This window comes from Electrona antarctica, assembly GCF_951216825.1.
Source record: "Electrona antarctica genome assembly, chromosome: 5".
Taxonomy (NCBI): Eukaryota; Metazoa; Chordata; class Actinopteri; order Myctophiformes; family Myctophidae; genus Electrona; species Electrona antarctica.
Genome location: NC_136810.1, coordinates 29,220,647 through 29,245,748, shown reverse-complemented (window position 1 = coordinate 29,245,748; position 25,102 = coordinate 29,220,647). Strand labels below are relative to the sequence as shown.

Below are 25,102 nucleotides of genomic sequence, written 5' to 3'. Positions count from 1 at the left end.
TTATACACCGTCTCAAGTCTGAAGAACTTCTGAATAACTGCATACATTAGTAACTTTTGAAGCTCGTTGAGCATTATGGTGATGTTGGAGAAACATGGTTAAAAGGAGGATAATAAAATGTCGTTGGGACCTGCTATAACGGAAGATTGAGTTTTTCCAGCTATATTGCAGAGTGCAAGTTACAGTCTTGGTGACTCTGCGGTTTCTCCCACAGTAGCTTACTAGCTTTAACCTTTGAGCTGTAAAAAAAGGAGCTGGAAATGGAGAGGGATAAATAGAACATAGAAAAGGAACTGAGTCTGAGATTCTTTAGAAGTGTACAGTATCTGGACATTTATGACTGCTTGTACAGAGTCAGCATTTAGTGTGTGTGTGTGTGTGTGTGTGTGTGTGTGTGTGTGTGTGGGGGGGGGGGGTGTTGGATGTGGCAGCGCCGGATGATTCTTCACTGTGCAGACTGTAACGGTTTCCGCAGTTGAATGGTTATTTTAGGGGTGCCAGGTAAAAACTAGAGAAAATATTATTTCTCCTTTTTTATGAGTTCTTCCTCATCTGGGTTTTAACCACTTGAGAAGCCGACACAGGACTTACTTACATATAAAATATAAACCCTTTTTTATTAAGAAATAAACCATAAACCTTGTCAACTCAAGTTTCAATTTCTTTTAGTGAAGGATCATCAGAAATGTACAAACAACTCAGTTCGTCATATCAATCAAATAAACAGTCAGAATGCTTGTAAATAAACAAAAATATATTTCACCAATTCAACAGACTGGGGTTACATCCGTAACCTCTCAACCATCAATTAATTTCAACCCGTTTTCATTTCCAACCTTCACAAAATGAGAATCCCTTCACAACCAAGTTCATCAAATAAATACCAGCGTACCACGGGCCGTACCCAGTAAGAATTCAATTGTTCAGATCCACGCGAATAACGCAATTAAATGCTTGGCGCAACGCAAAGGGAATGTCAGTATGAGTCCGTCTAACAGAGTAGATCAGCTCTTTATAAGTTTCCAAAACAACATCATAATAAACAAAACAAGCGCTTGCAAATAATAAGAGGGGAATACCACCGCACCGCTCCGTGCCTGACAGCTGACAGGAACGTTTGTGGTTTATCGTCCGCTTTGCAGGGTTGTAGCTCTGTAGGGAAGTTTGATCAACACGCCCAAGACTACGACACTTTACGGACTAACAACGAACAGACGCGGTGAACAACGGTGAGAATCAAGGGACTGGCTTCCTCGTCCACACATACACAGGTCCAACACTGAACGTCCATCTCTCGCTCTGACTGTCTGTTTCCACACTCGCACACCAGGCGCAATCAACAGGACTTTTCAAAAAAGTAGAGTTTGTTGGCTCACTTTACTGTTGAAAAGCATACTAAATTGGCTCAACTGAAACAACAAAAGTTATCCATCCATATAGGGGACTTGCCTTCTAAGACGAATCCAACTGAACAAGAACATGACATTGATTCTATAGAGTCTCTGAAGAAGAAAAGCAAACAATAACTGTTAAGTACATGCTTGATGTGCACTCGGGTGGTGCAGAGTGGTAAAGTTCCTGCCCTGCCCACTAGCACTAAGGGACTTTGAATCACTACGGTGCATCAGGCTTGGCCACGTTCCGAGTGTGGGAAGCCGGGCAGGGAGGGTGACCTCGGTCGCTGAATCCTCCTCATTGCTGAACAGGCGAACTGACCAAAATGTAGATCAACTGGGTCGGATAGAAGGTTTCTCTGCACGCAATACATCCTCATTGTCAAATTACTCATTGCTCAACAGCTGGCGACTTCATGTATATCATGTGAGGAGTCGACCCATGTGCTTACCCTCCCACATGACCCATTTTGGGGGATACCAGTGATGGACTGAATTGACCAAGTCGGCGCCGCAAGTATGTGGGGAAAAAACCAACGTAAAGGGGTACTGACAGTTGCCATTAAGCCCAAGAGCTCAAGAAATATCTGCTTTCATAACACCATCTGAACTGTTCCATTATTTTCCTTTCGAATGGAATTTGATTGCCTGCACCACAAAAGAGACAAAACAAGTGTGTTTTAAACTTTGTGTGCTTCCTTCTACTCATCTCGTTCTCTTACAGTCATGGGTTTTGACCACTTAAGCCCTATATACCTCTTCATATGACGATCTGATCTATAAGCTCAAAACACAACATGTTGTAAGCTTTAAGATTGGCTATTTTTCTTGTTTTGCATTTCCTTTTTGTTTGAATGACTAGCAGATGGAAATGTGAGTTAGCCAAAGCCACTATGACATCTTGGTATGGTTGTGGGTCAGGGTAATGTGCAAAGTTTCAGCTATTTGTGAGTTTCCTGTTTCCAACCACTAAAAAGGGACTAATTAATTACGTTTTTTGCCAGAATTTCTCAACTTTGGTGGCTGCTCTGACTGACTTGCTGAGGGGAAAATCTAAATTAAATTGGTCTGTTTCATGTCAGCAAGCTTTTGGCTTTTGTTGTGTTCCGCTCCAATTCTGTTAGTGGCCTGATTCCATCAGCCTTTCAAGTTTTCACATGGATAAAAGCCATATTGGCATACTCTTTCATGCTGATAAACAAGGTATTGAATGTCCAGGTAGCTTCTTTTCCAAGACGTTCAACTCCTCCCAGCTGAATAACTCGGTGGTACAAAATGAAGTGCTGGAATTCATCTTCTTCCATGGAAACCATGACTCCAGAATGGCAATCATTGCATTCACTGACTATAAACAGTCACTTTTTTTTTTAACTCTGCAGAACCCAAATCGGAGGCAAAAACAAAGGCGAGCGTTGTTTTTGCAGCCTTACTACATGGGACTAACGGCATATTAACTTAAGCCCCATGTACTGCTTCGTACGACTAATAGCATAATTAGCAGATAGCTCTACAACCTCACAAAATGTTGCACTGCAGCATGTTGTGAGTTTGTAGATCCATATAGTTTTTCACACATTACTGCGCAGCCTTCCAGGCCAGACGGTGGCGCCAGTGCCAGCAAAATCCGCGAAAAAAGCTGTAGTGTTGTTTAGCTAGACTCTAACTAAGCCTAGGGAACGGACGGACGATCACCCCCATAGCAGCGATGTTGTCAGCTGTTATCAGTTGTCTTCCATTAACAATAAATAGGCTATAAACAATTCTGAGCATAAATAAGACTAATAACCCTGTGCGCATGCACGTGTACGCCGTTTCTACAATGAGAGGCCTATACTATGGATGCTAACAGAGGCTTAAAAAAAGGATAAATAAATATTTTTAAATACATTCTAAATAAATGTCGTGTTTCTCGTGGATGACCTTAAAGTTGCTATAAGCAACTATATCAATTTTAATTACCTTTTTTTTCCAGACAGCCAGCAATGGGTAGAATGCTCCAAAAAAATGTAGTCTCTGTGACACATCTAGGGGCTGCAATCTGTATTCATCTAGAATACAGCTTTGTCATTGATCGAAGAAAACCCGGTCGCAATGATTAACCAATCAGGAAATAGACAGGCAAATCGACCAATGACAAAGCTTCTAAGAAAATCCTTGAATGCAGATTGCAGCCCCTAGATGTGTCACAGAGACTACATTTCTTTTGGGAGCGTACCCATTGCTGGCTGTCTGAATTATGTTAATCATATGTTCGCCTGTAATAGGGACACCAGGGTTAATGTGATTACAGGTCAAGATAATATTATAAACAAGGACACAGGTGCATCTCTGCAACTCTTCACAGCATAACTAATAGCATACTTTCTACACTGTCCACTTCACCCTCTGTCTGTCCCTTCCTCTTAAATTGCTCCTATAAGCGCCAAGGTTGCTGAGCCAGCCATTCCCCCTTCATTCATCATGTAGAACACCATTTGTCTCCCTCACCTGGCTTTGGATGCTGCGCAGGTTGAGCAGGTGGAAGTCACAGGGCAGGCTGCTCTTGAGGGGGGCGAAGGTCTGCAGGGGGGGGATGCCCCGCTTCTTGGGCAGCACGGGTAGCGCCAACACCTCGTGGTTCAGGATGCTGTTGGTCATGTGACTGAGCAAAGACGGGTAGCTGGTCGGTCCGCCGTCCATCATCTGGAGGAGGGAGAGTCGGGCGGATTACGTCGACGTCATAGCAAACCGTCACCTCTGTCTCCGACATCAGTCATTTACCACTGGCACTTAGGTCCAAAGGTGTGCAATATAAATGCAGTCAATTTACTATTTACTAAAACTAAGTGAGGGTACTGACTCTACTATCAAATATACTGTCATGCTATGCTACTCTATAACAAAGACAAATTCCATTAGGTTTTTTATGGGGATTTTCACTTTATGTCTCTCAGCCACAGCCTGCAAAGTGATGGGGTGCGACATCACAGTGATATTACACAAACAAGTCATTTCATTCAACAAGGCATGAAGTGTTGCTATAAGATGGAGGACCATAGCTGTGTGGTCAGGGCAACTCCATCCCATCTGCATTCAGCAGTGTTTTCATTAGCAGTGGTAATGTAGGATGACAAAAACTGCAAGCAATGCCTTGCATTTGGTCCCCAAGCGATCCATTTACTCGATGTAAATGGCATCTTGCTTGTTACTTACATTGCTGTTGGTTTCAAAGATGGACAGGGTTTTGTTTTGTGGCTTAGAGCTATGAGGTGGAGGGACGCCATGAAGAGGAGACTTTTGGAACTGTAGCTAGAGCAGTGGTTCCCAAACCTTTTAGTCCGTGACCCAAAAGAGAAATTATACATTTCCCCTGCCGGGACACAACTTAGTGAAAATAGCAGATCTACAAGCTCACAACGCGTCGCTTCGCGCCGCGTTGTGAGCTTGTAGATCGGCTATTTTCATTACTCATTGCCAAACATTTGGTTTCTAATTTATGGGATTTCTTAGATTTCTCTTTTTATTTATTCAAGAAATTACTTAGACTTTTTTTTTTTGGGAATGTTTTTTGAAAATGTTTGAAATTATAATAATTCAAAACAAAATGTAGGAAACCAGAAATTAAAGGACTGGAGCAAGAGCAGCAGACCATACACAAGCTAGAGAGCATCCTTGCCGTTGCCAGGGCAACTAACATTACCTGATCTCCACCCCTCAACATTTGGGGGAGGAAAGAACGAAAGGAAGAGGAGAATTTGGCAAAGAAGCCATCGTCATGCTGAGGGGTGATTGTGAGTGGAATCGGAAGGAGACGCGTGTCAAAGACACACGGAGGGCATAGAGGTGGACAGGGAGAGAAAATAATGACGGTAATGGGTGGGTAATGGAAAGAAAAAAACAAAATGGAGAAAGGCATTAACAAACACAGGATGAAGGACAAACAAGACATCACCCTCCATTAATATTCAACAACCATGGGTTGTTAAGATTAAACAGGTTAATTACAATGTAATTAAGTACACAGCCGGGTGGGGGACGTGTGGGCGTGCGTGCGTGCGTTTAACATCCACTTAAACCCTATATTCTTTGCTGACCAAAGTCCCCCAGGAATCTATAGTAGGTCCCTTATGTTTTCCCTCTACACTCACTCACATCTCTTCAAACCGAGTGGCGCGCTACGAGCTTGTAGGTCTGCTATTTTTGAAAAATCGACTGACATAGAAACATATCTTTTTCAGAAAACTGTCAGGATGTAGAAGACATTTGTAGAATGTGGTCTCAGGTCTTCATGTGGTGAAGCTGCTAACGTTCCAGTTTGCTGTTGACTGACCTTGTTGCCCGTGGACCTCCTCTCCAGCAGCAGGCGGAAGCGGTTGGCCGTCCTCTTGTTGTCCTTCAGACCCTGGCCCAGCCCGCGGTTGTCGTCCTGCATCAACCGGCGGTCCATAATCACCTCCAACTGACCTGCGGGTGCACAAACACAAGCCAGCAAAGTCAACGCAGATGTCTGTGTGCGCGCGCGCACGTATGTGCGCGTGCGTGTGTGTAGAACTGTCCCTGGCAGGACAAAAGGATTAAAACAATCATCTATCATTCGATAGAGAAGCAAGCCATACACACATCCTTATTGAATTACACCAAAACACTGAAGGTGGAAATAGCTACATATTCTCTGAACTTCTGTAATGCTAAATATAATTAACCATCAGCGTACTCCAGTGCTGGCAATAACAGGCTACAAAGTGCAAGTTTAACCTTTTTATTTTGTAACAGTTTAAACACTTTCAGCCCGATCCGAGCTCGGGTTAGCCCGATGTTAAACATTTAGTTACAGTTAAGTACAAAACATATGTGAAAAATATATATATAAATAGTGGAGGTACTTTCTTAGCCATACTTGCAATGTGCACAACAGATTTCCACTGTGCACACGCACACACAAAATAGACAGCTAGCCTAAAGAGCCAGGCCATAAAAATTAAACAGGCTGTGCCAGAAATATTCAAGGGCAAAAAAATACTTCATATCTGTCGTCGTCGTCGTCCCCCCCCCTCATTTTTACTTTCACGCGTACGTACGGAGGTCAACAAGTTAAATCTCTAACAGTGTTGCCGTTACGCCACAGTGATTGATTGATTGTTGGCTGATACAGACCACTGTCCAGGCTGGTGACGCCCAGGGCCTGAGCTGTGTGCAGGGTGAGGCGATGCTGGCTGTCCTGGATGTAGGCTTGACTTGGCATGGGGTAGAAGTTGGCTTGTAGGGGAAGCTTCATGTAGTGGCGGCGGGGCTGCATCTACAGGCACATGTACGACACACACACACACAAAAGGTAAAATGATTGCATAAGAAAATCTATAGATAGTTGCAGCTCTACTAATGTCTGCCTTTGGAAGACACAGAATCACATTAGATTCATCGATATCCATCAAATAAAAGTCCACCATCAACAGGGTACTGACCTGGAAGCCATTGAGGTCTGTGTAGAAGACCTCACCACTCTGGATGTCCGTGGTTAACCTCATAGCCAGCTCCTTGTTGGTCTGATCTCGGATATCAACCGTGGTAGTCATGTCAATGGACAGGCCGTCCAGCCCTGGGAATACACAAAACAATACAGAGAAGGTATAGATTTATAAACAGGATTGAAAGACACTGTCAGGAATAAAAATGAGGTTGTCTCGAGGACTAGACTTTGCCTAGGAAACAGGTACCCTTGATAACAAAATGTCAGTGTCAGATCTTCAGCGCACTGTTTTTTTAATTATAGTTTACCTACAGTTGGAGGCCATCGATATTGTCCTTTTCTTTTTGCTGAGGTTTGCGTGATCTGCGCAAAACCCCTTTTGGTGTTTTAAACATTATGTTATAATTTAGCTATTGAAAAATAGCAGATCTACAAGCTCATAGCGCGCCACCAAGTGGCGCGCTACGAGCTTGTAGGTCTGCTATTTTTGAAAAATCGTGAAAATATTTATTTCAGAAAACTGGAGGATTTAGAAGGAATTTTTTTTAATTTTGAGGTCAGGCCTAAATGGGTCAAATGATAAGGGACAATATCGGTGGCACCCAACTGTATGCTGATGCACGTCTATGTTCTGCAAATACAAATCCACTGTCCCTCCAAGTCTCCTGCTCTCTTTCAATTCAACCAACTATCTGGGGTTTTCTTTCCCTCTGTTGAAATCTTTACTTTTGTTTTCTCACCACTGTCTCCGCCATAATTCCTTTCCTTCTCACTGAAAACATTTTTCCGGACAGCTGCAGCAATGTTAAGTGGTATGGTAATACAGTAAATAAGCAGCGTGATGAGAACTTCACAGTTGCCGTGTCTGTGTGCTCGGGGCCAGAACGTCTCATAATGACATGTCAGTAGTGTTGCTTTCCATAAAATTTGATACCGTATTTAAAACCAACCATTTTTGCACAATGAATTTGTTAAATAGTATTAGAAATACAAGTAAGACACATTAGTAATTTCACTTTTTTTATCTATAAATAATTAGTATTACATTGAAGTAAATTATTTTCAAATAAAATGCTACTTCATAGAAAAAAATAAGGATTGGTCTTTTTTCCTAAAACAGGTAATGATTGAAAAAGAATGGACCAAAATGTAAATTCATTTGACTTTCAAATGATCTCCTGGGAGACTACTGAGGCATTCTGGCAGATTCATTTGCAACCCAAACCACCATCTGCCAGCCACGGCAGCTAAAACACACTGTTCAAAATTAACCCATTCAGGCCTGACGTCGAAATTAAAAAAATAAAGTTTTCTAAATCATGACAATTTTCGCAAAGATTTGAGGCACATTTTAACGATTTTTCAAAAATATCAGACCTACAAGTTCATAGCGCGCCACTCGGTGGCGCGCTATGAGCTTGTAGATCTGCTATTTTTCAATAGCTAAATTATAACATAATGTTTAAAACGCTAACGCTAACGTGACATGGATGCGTTCCAGGTCTCAATGGATTAAATTCATTCAAACACTATTATTTGACGCCAGTCTGCAGAGTGCCACGAATGCGATATTACCTGGCACATTGTGTATGCGAATGATCTGTTGGAAATGCTGGTAGTACGCTACGACCTCTGAGAAGAGCGGTCCTTCCACCACACGCACCACAGGTGGCTCCTTTTGAACGTAGGGCTGAGAGGAGGAGGAGGAGGAGGAACAACACACCGGCACAAACACAGGGAAGAACAGAGCAAGAGAGGTGAAGTGAAGAGAGCCGCACAGCAGTAACATTCTTAAAACAACACAGCACTGCAGCTGAGCTGCTGCGTTCCGCTGCTTTTTGATCGTTGTTTTTCAATCAATGAAGCGACGAAGCAGCATGCGCACATATCCCCCCCCCCTGAGTTCCCCAACATGACACACTATACACGTGGGAGGACTCTGTCAAAGCCCTTTGTGAGAGCAAGTAAACAGCTGAGATGAGGGTACTGATAGAATACCTTGGCCTTTCCATCGGGTAAGAAGAGGTAAGCCCCGCTCTTGTCCTTGGAAGCACGCGTGCCATACGTTAAAAACTGCATCTGAACCTTCAACTCCTGAGGGTCGTCCTTCCGTCGGATACTCTGATGAAGAGAAAATGACAGAAAAACACTGTGGAAGAGCCGTCACAGAACATGAGATCCAAAACAAGGACAGGGTAAATGAGAGAGATCAAAGAGGATGTGATTTAGCAGCACGACAAGTCATGTTAACTTGGATCAAAGAAACAAAGATGGGGGGCTGTTTTTTTCATCCCCTTAACAGCAGAGCTGTCGCCTCAAGTAAGCCTTTTAATGATGACTATAATAAACAGTTTTAAGTTATCAGAGAGCTGAAGCAGATCTCACACAAACCTCCAGCAGTCCCGTGGTGCCAGAGAAGCCAAGCGTGAGAGACTGGCTGGTGATGTAGAAGGTCTGCGGGTCGGCCTGCTGGGATCGAACCGGCAGGGGGTCCACAGCGCGGGCGCTCAGCCCCGATCCCGCCAGCCTCAGAAGGGTGTCGGAGCGCAGTGTCATGGGGGAGTCGGGAGCATCGTACACGTGGAACACAGCCAGGCCCAGGGCAGGCAGACGTACCATGAACGAAGCCTGCGTATACAAGAGAAAACGATTAACAAAATGAAGAAACAAAAGTCCCCCAATTCAAAGCTCTCTTCTTTGTCGGTGAAAGTTGAAACGACTAATTAACTAATAAAGTCTATACGTTGTGTTGTTATACCTTTAAAAGACCGTGAGACAGAGAGAAGCAGGGATATTGTGGATTTCTACAGTCAATTAAAAGTAGAAAGGAAGTAATTTATTGCCTTCTATATTACGATGGTGAAAGCACCGACATAAACAAAACAGTACATTTTATTCGAGCCAATGGACTCAACCATAAATTCCGAAAATAATACTGGACATGGCATACACTTCCACACCGAGGTCCAGGGGCTGTGCTCAAACAAAGTCATAGAAAGTGAACCATTACCATTCATGAGAAAAGTAAATCCAGTGGCAGAGATGACCCAGACTAGTACATTTCTGGGAAAGGACCCAACCCTTTCCCAGCGGGGCCAGTAGTGGTAGTGTACAGGCCATGGAAACCAACCAAGAGTTCCGTCGAGCCAGCGAATATAACACCTGCGGTTTACTTCAGGGTTGTGAGCTGGCGATTATAAGGGCTTCAGAATAAGACCTCATAAATAATGTTTTTTTTAAGTAACACATTTAAAAAATGCAATTATGTTGCATCTTGTCTTTTTCAGTATTTTTTTTTTTTTAAGAGAGATAATGATAATGATACATAAATAAATCTATAAAAAAATCCAGACTGGATTCATAATCTTGCCATTTTGGTGGCTATAATAATTTTGCTGTTACTCACATATGTCAGAAAACCAATATTACTTAGAATTGCGTACTGCCACTTACTGGAGACTTTAGGTACACGTTAGGAAGCTCACATTGTTCCCAAGTGACCCCAGTGCTTTAGGTACACGTTGGGAAGCTCACATCGTTCCCAAGTGTCCCCAGTGCTTTAGGTACACATTAGGAAGCTCACATCGTTCCCAAGTGTCCCCAGTGCTTTAGGTACACATTAGGAAGCTCACATCGTTCCCAAGTGTCCCCAGTGCTTTAGGTACACATTAGGAAGCTCACATCGTTCCCAAGTGACCCCAGGGCTTTAGGTACACATTAGGAAGCTCACATCGTTCCCAAGTGTCCCCAGGGCTTTAGGTACACGTTGGGAAGCTCACATCGTTCCCAAGTGTCCCCAGTGCTTTAGGTACACATTAGGAAGCTCACATCGTTCCCAAGTGACCCCAGGGCTTTAGGTACACATTAGGAAGCTCACATCGTTCCCAAGTGTCCCCAGTGCTTTAGGTACACGTTGGGAAGCTCACATCGTTCCCAAGTGTCCCCAGTGCTTTAGGTACACATTAGGAAGCTCACATCGTTCCCAAGTGTCCCCAGTGCTTTAGGTACACATTAGGAAGCTCACATCGTTCCCAAGTGTCCCCAGTGCTTTAGGTACACATTAGGAAGCTCACATCGTTCCCAAGTGACCCCAGTGCTTTAGGTACACATTAGGAAGCTCACATCGTTCCCAAGTGTCCCCAGTGCTTTAGGTACACATTAGGAAGCTCACATCGTTCCCAAGTGACCCCAGGGCTTTAGGTACACATTAGGAAGCTCACATCGTTCCCAAGTGTCCCCAGGGCTTTAGGTACACATTAGGAAGCTCACATCGTTCCCAAGTGTCCCCAGGGCTTTAGGTACACATTAGGAAGCTCACATCGTTCCCAAGTGACCCCAGTGCTTTAGGTACACGTTGGGAAGCTCACATCGTTCCCAAGTGTCCCCAGTGCTTTAGGTACACATTAGGAAGCTCACATCGTTCCCAAGTGTCCCCAGTGCTTTAGGTACACATTAGGAAGCTCACATCGTTCCCAAGTGTCCCCAGTGCTTTAGGTACACGTTAGGAAGCTCACATCGTTCCCAAGTGTCTCCAGTGCTTTAGGTACACGTTGGGAAGCTCACATCGTTCCCAAGTGTCTCCAGTGCTTTAGGTACACGTTGGGAAGCTCACATCGTTCCCAAGTGTCCCCAGGACTTTAGGTACACATTAGGAAGCTCACATCGCTCCCAAGTGTCCCCAGTGCTTTAGGTACACGTCAAGGTTAATTCAATAAGGTTAGGACGCGAAGACTGCACGGTGGACTCCATGTTGCTCCCTGGAAGGAAAGAAACATGCGCAATTGAGACCAAGGAAGCTGAACGCGGAAGTGTTGGCTGCATATAGCCCATTGCGCATGTTTCTTTCCTCCCAGGGAGCAAAATGGAGTCCACCGTACGGTCTTCGCTTCCTCAATTTATTTAATTAACCTTGGTACACGTTAGGAAGCTCACGTCATACTTGGGATTGTGGGTGGGGGAGGGTGGGATAGGGGATTGAGTTTTATTTTATGTCTATTTAATACTTCTGTGCTGTTCTGGGCTTCTGTTACAAAAAACCTGAATAAAAAGATTTTGAAAAGAAAGGAAGCTCACGTTGTTCCCATGTGTCCCCAGTGCTTTCAAGACTACTCGCCTTTGCCGCGGTTACCTTGACTGAGGAAGTGCTGCAAAATTATGATGAGATTCCATTTGCACCAAACTGTCACGCGAGTTTGACGTGTGTTATATATTTTTTTATCAATGCCAATCTGTTGGCATATATTTAATCATATATGATACATTTAACATAAAGTGTAATTTTGAATATATTCAATATATTAGTTTGTCTAAATGAATCGCATAGATTAAAAAAAAAAAAAAAAAAACATTAATAAATTGTTAAAAAATTTAAATAAAAATCATTATTTGAAGTGTATTTGTCAATAGATTTGATGCTATATTAGGTGCTCCTACTGACTAATACTTTACACCAGACTGAAATATGCAAATTACACCAACACCACAAACTCACCGATTAAATCCCCCACCACACCACTACCAAGAGTTGCCTAGCAACAGCATGACAGAATTGTCACTTCCTCCCCCCCCTAATCCTCCTGCTTAATGCCAAGCATGACATCATTTTGAACATCTCCTCCTTTACCTCAAACACTTCAGCACTCATCTGGCTGGCGGAGCTCCACTGGGCGCTCAGCTGCACGGGGAGGGTCTGCCCGTCCTCGGTGAGCACGCGCACGTGGACCGTGTTCACCAGCACCGTTACCACGCACAGACGCTCCTGCTCCACCGGGTTGAACAGAACCACGTACCTGCATGGTTAATGAGGGGAAAGGAACATGAAAGAGTTCAGACGTGCTGGCTGTGCGATGGAGGTGTTGAAGAGCACACAGGAGGATGACTAATCAATAGGGGTGGGAAAAGTACTCAATACAAGTAAAGGTCAGGAATTCTAAATGTACTTGAGTAAAAAGTACTAGTGTACAAAAAAGCAGTCATGCAGAATGTCTCATTTGAAGTTTTCAAATGTATAAAAATCTTTTGAAAATAGCCGATCTACAAGCTCACAATGCGTCGCTTCACGACACATTGTGAGCTTGTAGATCGGCTATTTTCAAATGGCCCACCAAATGTATATACAGTAGGGCTGAAGTGGTTAATGCATGTTTTGTAATAATAATCTACAAAGTAACTAGTAACTAATGTTTTAAAATAAATGTGGTGGAGTAGAGTACAATATTTGCCTCTGAGATGTAGTGGAGAAGAAATAAAAGTACTGGAAATTGTAAATACTCAAGTATAAATACATCAAAATTGTACATAAATACAGTACTTAAGTATATATACTTAGTTACTTTCCACCACTGCTGGTTAAGGAGGGGAAAGGAAAATTAAAGACTTCAGAGGTGCTGGCTGTGCGATGGAGGGGTTGAAGAGCACACAGTGGATGACTAATCAACCCACTTAAGCCCATATAGTTCATAGACTGTTGCACCCCAGGGACTCTTCCTTTTTTCCCCGCAACTACAAAGATTCTCTTCACCGATCATCTACACCGTGCCACGCTCCAACGCACTGGGAGCTTCATGTAGATCTGCTACTTTTGCTGAGAATGTCATAGCTCTATGGACTTACTGTGCAATATGTCTTAATGAATGTTAGGCCCTTTCCCAATTCCCCCCTTCTCCATGGCCCTTAGCCCTTCCCCTTGCTGATGCGCGTTCACGTGAGGAGGAAGGGTTATCTCAATTCTCTTTAGAACGAGGGGTAGGGCCAAGGGGTAGGGTTAGGATCCCCTTCAAACGAAGGGACTTCGCGACCAGACTTAAAACGAAGGGACATCACAGAGGGCGGAAGGCGGACGAGGTAAGACGCCTTTTTCGTCCTTTATTATGGAAGAATATGATAATAACCAATATTATTTGAATGTGTTAACAATCTGCATCGCCAAAAATATCGCAATCTCTAGCAAAGGTTAACGTTACCTCACTTGAACTAACGATATGCTACGCCGCGGCGTTGCATTCATACAACGTTACGGTAACGTTAACCATTCATTTGGCATCGGCGCTTTTTTATTTTTTATTTACCGCCGGTGCCCCGGTGGAACAACTCGGATGCAAACTAGCAGGCATCAGTCCGACCCCCCCAGACCACGATATGTCAACATTCTGCAGTTTTGGAGCTCTTAAAAGCCGTGAAATAGCCTACTGTACCTACATAACGCTGTCGCTGCATAACGTTGGCTACTCGCTGCAGTTATAGCTGGTATGGTATTATCATGACCAATGTTATGCTAATCCCCACAAGTTGCAAAAGTTACATAACTAATTAGCAATGGTGTTGTTTTTCCCCCCAGGCAAACCAGCTATGGAACAGACTGCAAGCTGCTGTACATTGGATGGAGATGAATCACGATGACATTTTCATTGTCCTAAATGTTGTTGAATTTGAAACATTGTCATTCATATGATCATATGTAGCATACCACGACTTGTCATAGGACATGATAGAAAATGACTGTTCTTAATGATATTAAAAACAATGAACACAGTGACCACAGCCCCTTCTTTCTATACTGTAAATTGTTTTTCCTTTTTCTAACCCTGTATATGATATAACTGTACCCATTCTATACAAACGGTTAATACAATAATCAATGAATCAGGTACAACTGTTGAGCAGGTGTCAGAATGAGCTATATCTAGCTGAATTACATTCTGGTGGGCTACCAAGATGAGACAAAATTACAATATATTTATTTCATCATAACCACAGCAATGTTTACTTTCCATCTCTTCTCCCAAAATAGCCGATCTACAGCTTATAGAAAGTGGTTTCCAAAGTGGGTTATGGGGACCCCCAGAGGGGGTCCAGAGAGGTAGCTAGGGGGTCCCCAGCTAAATGATAGTTTGGAACCAAATGGACCCATTTGTATTTTGTACACTCAGAGTTAATTAACATTGATTTTACAATATAAATTGGGGGTCCCAAAGACAGAAATGCCATCAAATGGGGGTCCATGGACTAATGCATGTCACACTGGCGGTCCGTGACACTGCTAGATTCGTAAAAATCTATATGGGGCCCCTGGCATATCTCTTCAAATGGGGGTCTGCGGGCTAATTATTGTCAATTTGGGGGTCCTTGACATGAAAAAGTTTGGGGACCACTGGCCTGTAGTGAGTTTGCAGATCAGCTATTTTCTGAGAACAGGTTGTATATCAATATATCAATATCTACAAGGGACGTTCAATATTTAGGGACGTTCCAATTCCTTGGGTGATGATTTATCCCCCTACCCCTTGACACTCATTATCTAGGGGCAAGGGGAAGGGCCAAGGGATAAGGGCTAGGGCCAAGGGATAAGGGGTAGGGTTAAAAAATGAATTGGGAAAGAGCCTTAATGTATGTTATATATATATATATTACATTTCTTTTTTTCTCTTTGTTATGCACTTGAGCTGGATTGCCGATAAATTCCGTTCGACATTCTGATGTGCCCAGAATAGGGACATTACTCGTTACACATCATGTCATGTGTGCAATTGTTTAATGTTGTGTCTTCCTCTGTAATGTATTTTGTTTGTCATTGATGTTTTATGTGTGGCTGTAGCTGGGGTGAAAGCCCAAGACAAATTTCCCTTGTGGACAATAAAGTTTACCTTGACCTTTAAGGTTCATGTGGTCAAGAAATGTCTAGCAGGTTATTGTTGTTGAATGATGAGGAATGATGGCATGGGGGTGGCCATAGCTGAATGGTTAGTGAGTCCGCCTAGGACTCCGGAGGTCCCTGATCAAGATACTTGACCCCTAGTAACTGCTCGCCCCTCCGCCCTCCTCTGTGGGCAGCACTTAGCTGGGTGAAGCTGAAAAGTTCCCCCATGGGATATGATGGACATAAAAAATAATAATTGCACCCATGCGAACTGAGCATTGCAACTATACTTTTATTGTTATAGTTACTGTGTGTGTGTGTGTGTGTGTGTGTGTGTGTGTGTGTGTGTGTGTGTGTGTGTGTGTGTGTGTGTGTGTGTGTGTGTGCGTGTGTGTTGCAGTTGTCAATAGGTCCTACTCTAAACGGACACACATAGGCACATACGTACTGACGGACACAGGGACGAACACAGTCATTTAAAGGAGCGGTGCGCACCGCTCAAAAAGATGTACAGCAGGGCAATACCTTGGTCCAGCTGGGTCCACTTCAATGAGAGTGCGCTGCGGCAAAGTGTCCTGAGTGGCACGTCTGTCATCCTACAAAGACACACCACCACAACTCAGAGATATAGCACACTTGCAAAGCAGACTAGTGATGGCCATTTGGAGATATTTTATAAACCGGTAACCGTTACGCCTTAACACAATCATTCCTTCAAAATAGGAGCTCTGGGGTGCCGGGAAAACATGGCCGCTTTTACTCTTGATTCTATTATATCGCTAAAAGCTCCAAAGCGTTCATATTTTGAACGAGAGGCGGATGCGAAGTCAGAAATGAAGCGCTTACTATATCCATCAGATCAAAACCACGGAGAGCGGCCTGGATTAGCAGATACGAGGCATTCTTTCTGCCGCGCTAACAGGCTAGTGAACGGGACGCTAATTTGAATGAAGAGCGAAGCGTACGGTGGCCTTAGAGGCTCACTCAAAAATAAAAAAGGAAAAAATTCAGAATATTATTCTCTCGCCTGATATCATTGAGGATGCGCTAGGACGTGTACACACGTCCTATGCATCCATCGATTGGATTCCCTATGACGTGTGGACACGTCGGCTGGACGGAACCTGTTAACGGTTAATTAGCCATTAACACCTTGCTTGCCCGGACCTATTTAATCCATTACTAAAATGTGCCCATCATTTATAGCGCCCGGACCACTTTTACCGGCGCACCGGAAGTTGTTGTGAATGTCTTTGTAGCAGCTAACAATAGCCACACCACTCTGGAGTCGATCGACAACAACGGGAGGTAAGAATAAATCTATCGCGACTGGACAGCGGAGGGCCGTCAAACACAGGATCTTTTTTCAGAATTAGACGGGATGATTTAGATCGCGAGTTATGAACGTTTTAAGATTTTCGTTTTCGTCAGCTAAACAGGCAGGGAACATTTTCGATGACGTGTCACTCTTGCGTGTCATCGAGGATTGGGCAACAAGCGCTCCTAGGCTGTGGAGCGATGCGATCGGTTTTGATATCATTAATCTCCGTCCTATTTATCAATCCCCGCCTTGGGCACTTGACCATGAACTTGAACTTGACGGAGATCTCCGCCCTGGTGTTAACTGTTAAGGAAAGAATTTGCAATTCACCCATAAAAAAACAAACCAATACATTGTTTGTTTTTCCCATAATAAAATGCACTATTTACGCATTAACAATACCACTACAACGTCGAGGAGAATTCAACAAATTTAAGAAATATGTTTTTATTTTAGCAGTGAAACGGGAGCAGGGCTCGAAATTAACTATTTTTACTTGGTAAAACCGTTTAAAAGTCGAAGCACCAGTGCTGGTGCTTCGACTTTTAAACGGTTATCCATTAACCAGTTACCAATTTCTATTTTGTGTGGGAAGTCACTGCCCGTCACCCGCTTACCGTCTCTAGGAAAGGCTCCGTCTGGTAGAAGCGATAGAACTCCTTGTTCTTCATCACCAGAAAGTGAGCAGCATTGATGATGACTCTCTTCAGACCGATCAGCGCGCGCAGTAACCTACAGAGCAGGGTGGAGAAAACCAGGTGCTCACTAAAGCTAGTCTTAATTTAACGTTTTTATCCAAAACGTGCATTACATTCAGTCATTCACCCATTCACACACGCATGCATACACCGATGGCGGAGGAAACCATGCAAGGAACCAACCTGCACATCAGGAGCAATTAGGGGTTCAGCGTCTTGCTCAAGGACACTTCGGCATTAACTCTTGCAGTTCTAAATTAATATGCAGAATAAAACTATTCAGTTATTTAAGTTATCATTAGCTACAGTACAGAGGTAAGACATTTCAATATTACTTCCAACATTTTGAGGAACAAAAAATGTCTGTGTGGGAGTGAAAGATATTGACTATAGTGAGCCAACTGACTGAGCTTGGTAGGATAGTCGTTTCCAGGTCATGACGACCGATCGTCCCACTCGCTGGAGGAGTGAGGTAACGTTTGTTCCAAGGTTGGTGACGATAGTGGCAATGCGATGTTTCTATTCACAGAGCTTATTATTGCCCTAAACGCTACATGATGTAAGTGGAATAATCAGCACAACAACGACTCTCTGGTCTAAATCATATGGTGTTAAAAGGCTGACTGGTGAGTCACCGCTGAAACCAGCATCCCTGTATAGCACACTTTACCGTGGATAACCAGCTGCATTCTAATGACAATTCCCATCCTCTGCACAGGATGTGCACTTCTGCTTTAGTATAAAAATAGCTTTGTTCCAGCAGCCATCACTCAGATGAACAAGACATGGCAGCACTGCACAGATGCCATGTTTATTTATTCGTTTTAATCATCGTTTTTACCCTTTTTTTATTCTAGTGGTTATGTATTTTAGTGGGCTTTATTTTGTCCTCATTCCTGTCCATTGTTAGAGCACTTGTCTTGTTCTTATACGTGTTGTTTGTATAATGATTGTTAAAATGGATGCCCTGCTGTGACTGTTGACTGCAACCAAATCTACTGTAAGTGCAAATAAAGCAACCTGAACTCTGCCATACAAGGCATGCAATTATCGAAAAGATAATGCACTATGCAGAGGCTAAGCACTGTAATCATGCTGTATTTATCGATAACCGCAATGGTTGCCTTACTCATTCCATCCATATTATTGGCATTTTCTGGCAATATCTGAATTACTTGGTGCCGTAGTCGGTGACCACATTCTCCTTGGCTGTGCCAGTGATGCCATCGTGATGCTGGAAGAGGCCAACGGATCGCCGCGCGTCAGCCAGCAGGGCATAGTCCGTGACCGGGTAGCGGCCCTCCATGCCCCCATGCCGAGCGCTGGCAACAGCCAGACTGTAGAGGATCTCTGCACCCCTGAAAATCAGCGAGAGGCAGTCGTGGGTGAATAAACCGCCTTTAACCCATAAGACCCGAGACCAGATTCTACAAAATAATGTCTTCTAAATCATGACAGTTTTCTGAAAAATGTTTCTATATAGGTGGTGCTCAAACTATTGACTAACTAACTATAAGATATGAGTTAACAACATTTGCCGTGAAAGAATATACCGGTATTAAAAAATATGCACTCGTTTTCACGTTTTTTTCAAAAATAGCAGATCTACAAGCTACTGTAGTGCAGGACTCTGTGCCACGCTATGAGCTTGTAGATCTGCTATTATTCCAATAGCTAAAGTTTAAAATAATGGTTAAAGTGGTTAAAAGCCAAGGTGACGCAGATGCGTTTCAGGTCTTAATGGGTCAAGATAACCTCAAGGCCACTAAAAGTCATAAAATGAGGTGTGATCTACGCGGCCTCACCTGAGGTGCGACTCCACCACGCGGTCCAAGCTCTTGTAAAAGGGTCGCGACGTGAAATAACCCGTCCAGTAGTGGTCCTCGCGGTCCGCGTAGGCGAAGAAGTCTCCACTCAGCACGGGGTAATCTGCAGGCCTGGATCCCGGCGTTGCACCGTTGGCTTTATAAACAGCATTGAAATAGTCCGACAGGGTACCAAACTGGGCCTAGACACGTGACAAAGAGATGTGATGATGCTTCAGACACAGAATTGAACAAAAACTAAATAAAAAACTTCATACGTGTCCCTTTGATGTGACGTGATGATATTATTATTTAAACAAGCCAACATAAAAAAAAACATCTACTTGTGATGTGACCGATATTTTAAGATGTAAGCGGCAAAAATATTAAACACAATGGACAAATAGTTTTTTTCGCACCTGGACATGCAACTCGGGCTGAGAATTCATGTAATCAAAAAGCTTCTGGTAGTTGCCATACTGCTGGTCCCACTCTAGGGCCTTGTCGAAGCGGAAGTCGTCCCCTAGAGGAATCAGAACCACCTTACTGCGAAACAGCTTGGACTTTTTACGGTACTGGTCCAGTAGCACAGTAGCCCTGCAAGAGAAAGGGAGAGGTGGGTGGGGAGGGGTGGGGGGCAACTAATTACTTGGCATTCAGAAACTGCTTTGTGTTAGCCGGTTTCCTGGGAATAACAGATGACCTTGAAAAGCTGTGCATCAAATTAGCCCTGGGAAGACAAGGGAATCAATAACTTTCAATCTGGCGTTATCCACTTAAGACCGTTTTCTTTAGAAAGCTCCATAGATCCCTTTTTTGTCCTAAACCTTGCAATTTGAGTCAGATGAATATCTAGAAAGCTTTCGCACTCTTTACATACCCAGCCTTTCTGTGATTATTTGCCTTGTGTCCTTGGTCTAAATGCAATTACTGGCACACATCCCATCTGTTCCCTGACACAATGTTTGAAGTAACACCCACGTTAATCTCACTGGCCTTACCTTTCTGCCACATTGTTCTCCACCACAGGTTTTGGGGGAACTTTCCAGGGACAGTTCACTCGCCCACCTGGCAACCTCTTGAAGTCAAATTGGCAGCAGATCTTGGGGTCTGGTCCGCAGGTGTGTGGAACATCATAGCTGTAGAACGGCATCATGTGGCAAAATATGTCCGTACCCGATGCAGGGTCTGTCAAAACAGTAAGAATTGCAAAGCGAAGAGAGTAGATTTAGATTTAAATAGAAAATAAACTTTTTCTATGTAAGAACACCGCCTACAGAAATAAAGACTTTCAGATTGAAATTTCATCAAAGCCATAACATGTTTCCCTGAAGATAACCACATTAATAGCACACATAAATTAGATGGTTAAAATTGGGTCAACTCACCCCAGGCCTGCCTCCACATGAACTCCAGGCTGCGAGTGGAGGCAAAGTGTTTTTTGACGGAGTAGTGTACCCTCTGAATCAGCATGCTGGTCAGGTTGGCCCTCTTTAACAGGTAAGGCATGGTGGCACTGTGTCCAAAGGGGTCTACTGCCCACCCACTACGAGGGGTTACACCTACAACAGCATGAGCACAATTTAGACTGGTTATTTAGACATTAAAGCTCTGTTCCATTTTGGCCAAACAGAGTCAGGGTGCTGCAATTGTTGGCTCACTGGAAACACCAGAGGGTCTCAAAGTGTCCTTGAGTGGGTTCCAAATGGCATATTTACTGAGGCACTACCCTGTCTCTCTGCATTTGATGTGTGTTGTTTATTCACCTTGCAGGATGGGAACCCCTTTTGGTGTTTTACCTCTTCAAGACGGGAACCCCTTTTGGGGTTCTTGTTGCTATGTACAGTATATTGGCAGCATAACGTTTTTGTAATCTTTTAGATTAATATTAGAAAAATGTCAGAAAACTTAGTTCAGGATTTAGATAAAATAAATGAAAAGTCATACAATCTAACTACGTTGCCTTTATAAAAGAACAAAAGATTCAACTAGAAAAAGGTCTCCACCAGGATTATAGCAATTGACTATTTACAATTTAGGCATTTAGCAGACGCTCTTAATCCCGAGCGATTTACAGTAAACATTTAAGTTCTGCAGAAATTGGCCTCATGGTGGCGCAACAACAGGCAGGAAAATGCAGGGCATAGGTTTTGTATTGGCCTCTAGGGAGTGAGCATGGAAAGTTGTACACAGATCGGTGCAATTATAGGTAAGAACATGAATTGGCCTGTTATAACGCCACCATGAGTCCGTTTTATTTAAGTGGCATTTCTTCCTCTGCCTAGTGGTAATGTGTGTGCATAATTTCAAAAATCTTCAGAAAAATTGCACGCTGTGTTGATGATTTGAGGCATTTTGTTCAAAACGGACAAATCTGCAGAACTTTGGAAGGCAATCTTAGATGGAATATGCGGACGCGGAGTGGTCCGTGTTGATCACATGACTATAGAGATGGTGTATACAGATTTGTGTGATGCATGGAACTATGTATAAAATGTGTACGAGTAAAATAAAGAAACGTGTTTTGCAAAATTCGGCCTCATGGTGGCGCTATAACAGGCCGTTCATCGTTGGCATCCCGGGAGTGTGTGTGCAAAATTTGGCATCCAACGGTGCCAGAGATGGACGGACGCAGCAGCTAGAGGCGGGATAGCTGCTGCTGATTGGCCAGGCCGTTTTGTGGCCGGGCATCGAGTCTGCCTGAGAGTTCCCAGATGGGAGCAGGAGGGGGGAACCCAGTGTACTCTCTGCTGCCCCATCTGGCGGAGTCAGGTTAATGCCTTCGGGCCTGGTGGAGACAATTAAATGACCAGAGGCTGGTGGTGGGTAGCTATGGCATGGCAGCAACCTTTAGGCCTGGGTAGGGTAGACTCTTGCATGCCTGCACTGATACACATGGAGCTGCAAGACACTTTTCACCTGACAGCAAGAAGTCACTAGTGCAGCAACAAGGATAAAATCCCCTGCCGGCTTCTCACCCTTGAACAACGCCAATTTAATTTGTTTAGGGCGCCCGGCCAAGCCTGAGGCACCCCTGCCGGTAATCAAACCTGAAACCTCTGCAGTGGCCGGTGACACATTGTAGCACAAAAAACATTACTAGCATCTGAGTCAGGGAAGCTTCACTTTTGGCTCATTTGTGGAAGGGCCGGATTTCATATTGAACAAACAATAAACGGTGTTTTCAAATTAGATATTAGTGAGAAATTATTGCACAGCGAGTAAAAATGCAAAAGAAAATAAACAACACTGTAGAAAATGTTGAATAAGAAACTAAGCACAAAGGAAACTGGCGACTGGAAAATTTGTAATTATACTGTACTGTTAATTCAAAAGATGGAGAGACCATTGCCACCATGGACAACAGTTTTTCAGCACTTACAAAACTTAGTAGATAACTAAAGTATATTAATGGGATGTAACTGAAATTATTTTGTTAAAATAAGTGTTAAATAGTTGTATATTCACCAGAAAATAAATGTTCAGGTCTGGATACCAATTTTATCCAATCAGGACAGAGAACTCAAAGGCCTCAAAAATAAGTGAAATTGGAAGTGATGAAACTAAATGAAAAATGGGGTAATTGGTAACAGCATCCTCCCTAGACAATTTTATTTTCGGTTTACTAAAGAGATGGAGAGACGAACAAAAACTTGGAATATACTCTAGTTTTAACTTTTTAACACCCCTACCTAGGTTTCTCTCCAGCCACTGGTGGCCTTCAATGAGCTGGTCTAGCATGGCAAAGTAGTGAGCGTTGGCCTCGTCTGTCATCACCCAGCCTCCGGTGACAATCTCCAGTTGCCCTTCGCGGATCAGTCTGTCCAAGAAAGAGGATTAACAAAGCAAAGGTGAGGAAAGGCCCATGCTTACAGAGGAGAAATAACATCAACACATGCTATTCTAGGAGTATCCTAGGCTCTTATCCAGAGGGGAAGTGCAGTCACTTAGAGCTCTGTTAGAATGCAGTCTGACAGGTCGCCGCAAGGCACAGCAGATGACTTCTCATGCAGTGCTTGTGAATTATACCATCTGTTACACAACAGCACTTAATGGCAAGTGTAATGCATTCAGCAGAGAAGGTTGTAGCCCAGAAACCTCAGATCACTCTCAGAATTGGGAAGAGGGGCAAAACAGAGAGGCTAAAGCAGTGTTGTAGATCTTACACGCTCACGGTGCGGCATGTTGTGAGCTTGTAGATCTGCTATTTATGCATGTAATTTCATGACATTGTCCGGTATTGCACATCACGTTGTGAGCTTGTAGATCTACAATGTTTGGTGCACAACAACGCCGTGCAACTAAGCATAATAGGCTTCCTATGCACACAGAATAACTCGTCCTCCTTCCGTACTTCCTTCACAGGTGTCAAACTTTTTAATTTCAAGGAGCCCATAAGTCTGAGAGTGTACAAATATTATTGATATTATTATATTATACAAATACCATTTGTACACTCAGAGTTACAGACCCGTAAAGGGCCATTTGGAACCCACTCAAGGTCACTTTGAGACCAACTGGGGTAGCAGAGTGTTTCTAGTGAGCCAACACACACAATAGCAGCACCATGACTCTATTTGACCAGAATTTAACAGAGCCTTCATTAGTATCATCAGTAACACTTGTGAAGGAAGTAGGGAAGGGGCCCGGAAGTAGTTAAGAGTTATTCTGTGTGAATAGAGCCTATTCAGGCTCAACTTTGCAATGACCTCAAAAAGGTATGGAGGAGAGGGCTGCATGGTTAAGGGTTTGGGATGACACCCAGTGGTCACTGGAGAGCAGTGCAAACTCACTTGCGTGTGGCCTCCTGCTTGTCTGTGTCCGCAGTCTCCCACCACTTGGAGAGGAAGGAGATCTCAGACCAGATGAACTTCCTCCGCGGGTCCTTTGCCAGTTCCACCACCATGTTGTTCAAGATGTGCTGTGTCTGGTCAGTGAAGTACTTGTCATAGGTCTTGATCCAGCCTGAAACAATACACAAGAAACAAAGCCTTTTTGTACACTGAAGACAAATAAAGTGTGTGTGTGGGGGGGGGGGGGAAGGGGGGGGGCCTAAACAAAACACAGCATGGGCCTCCAGCCAACTCGAACTCTCTGAATTGCAGGGGATCAAACTGAATGTTCAATAAACCAGCGATTCTCAACTATCCTTTAACATTTCAAGGACCCCCCCAGTTTGATATGTTGATGTTGCTTGCACACCAAGCAACACCTCCAGGTGCTCCCCTGAGAACTAGCCCAAAAACGTTATGTGCCCCCCCTGGACATGAGACACGACTGGTTAGCCTGGTAAACCACCCAGTCGCGGAATTCAATTTCATTCAGCAGCAAATGAAATACGATTTCTGCAAGCTGGGTGGTTTACCAGGCTAATTGCTGGTTACAGTAGCTGCACCACCAGGTACCCCCAAGGTCACTATTTCAACATAACACAGCAAAAAAGGCAAGGGGGCACGGTGGCACAGTCGGTAGTGCTGTCGCCTCACAGCTAGAAGGTCCTGGGTTCGATTCCCGCTGGGGATGCTGTTCTCTCCTCCATGTCATCAGTGCCCATACCCGAGGCGGGGTTGGCGAAAGGGCCTTTCTACAGTATGTGGAGTTTGCATGTTCTCCCTGTGTCCCCTAGGTAGGTAGTACTAGGTACCAGGCAAGGTTATAATAGTTAACTAAAACTAACTAAAAAAACGAAAACTAGAATAAAAAAAACCTTTCAGTTAACTGAAACTAAATAAAAAATAAAAATAAATAGAAAAACGATAACTAAACTGAAACTGTATTGTGTGTTCACAAAACTAACTGACAT

At 43.6% G+C, this 25,102-nt stretch overlaps 1 protein-coding gene across 1 annotated transcript in view; it reads right to left on the bottom strand.

Moving 5' to 3' along the window:
* Positions 1-25,102, bottom strand: part of man2a2 (mannosidase, alpha, class 2A, member 2) — a 40,619-nt gene that overhangs the window by 6,519 nt on the left and 8,998 nt on the right. The window contains exons 5-21 of the mRNA XM_079500811.1: positions 24,093-24,264; positions 22,992-23,119; positions 20,688-20,861; positions 20,301-20,487; positions 19,719-19,896; positions 19,300-19,502; positions 18,670-18,852; positions 17,414-17,528; positions 16,001-16,071; positions 12,464-12,629; positions 9,232-9,468; positions 8,839-8,961; positions 8,416-8,530; positions 6,836-6,969; positions 6,528-6,669; positions 5,704-5,837; positions 3,882-4,076 (exon numbers count right to left, since the gene is read on the bottom strand). Coding sequence (XP_079356937.1) covers positions 3,882-4,076; positions 5,704-5,837; positions 6,528-6,669; positions 6,836-6,969; positions 8,416-8,530; positions 8,839-8,961; positions 9,232-9,468; positions 12,464-12,629; positions 16,001-16,071; positions 17,414-17,528; positions 18,670-18,852; positions 19,300-19,502; positions 19,719-19,896; positions 20,301-20,487; positions 20,688-20,861; positions 22,992-23,119; positions 24,093-24,264 — 2,657 coding nt within the window. The remainder of the gene's footprint in view (positions 1-3,881; positions 4,077-5,703; positions 5,838-6,527; positions 6,670-6,835; positions 6,970-8,415; positions 8,531-8,838; positions 8,962-9,231; positions 9,469-12,463; positions 12,630-16,000; positions 16,072-17,413; positions 17,529-18,669; positions 18,853-19,299; positions 19,503-19,718; positions 19,897-20,300; positions 20,488-20,687; positions 20,862-22,991; positions 23,120-24,092; positions 24,265-25,102) is intronic.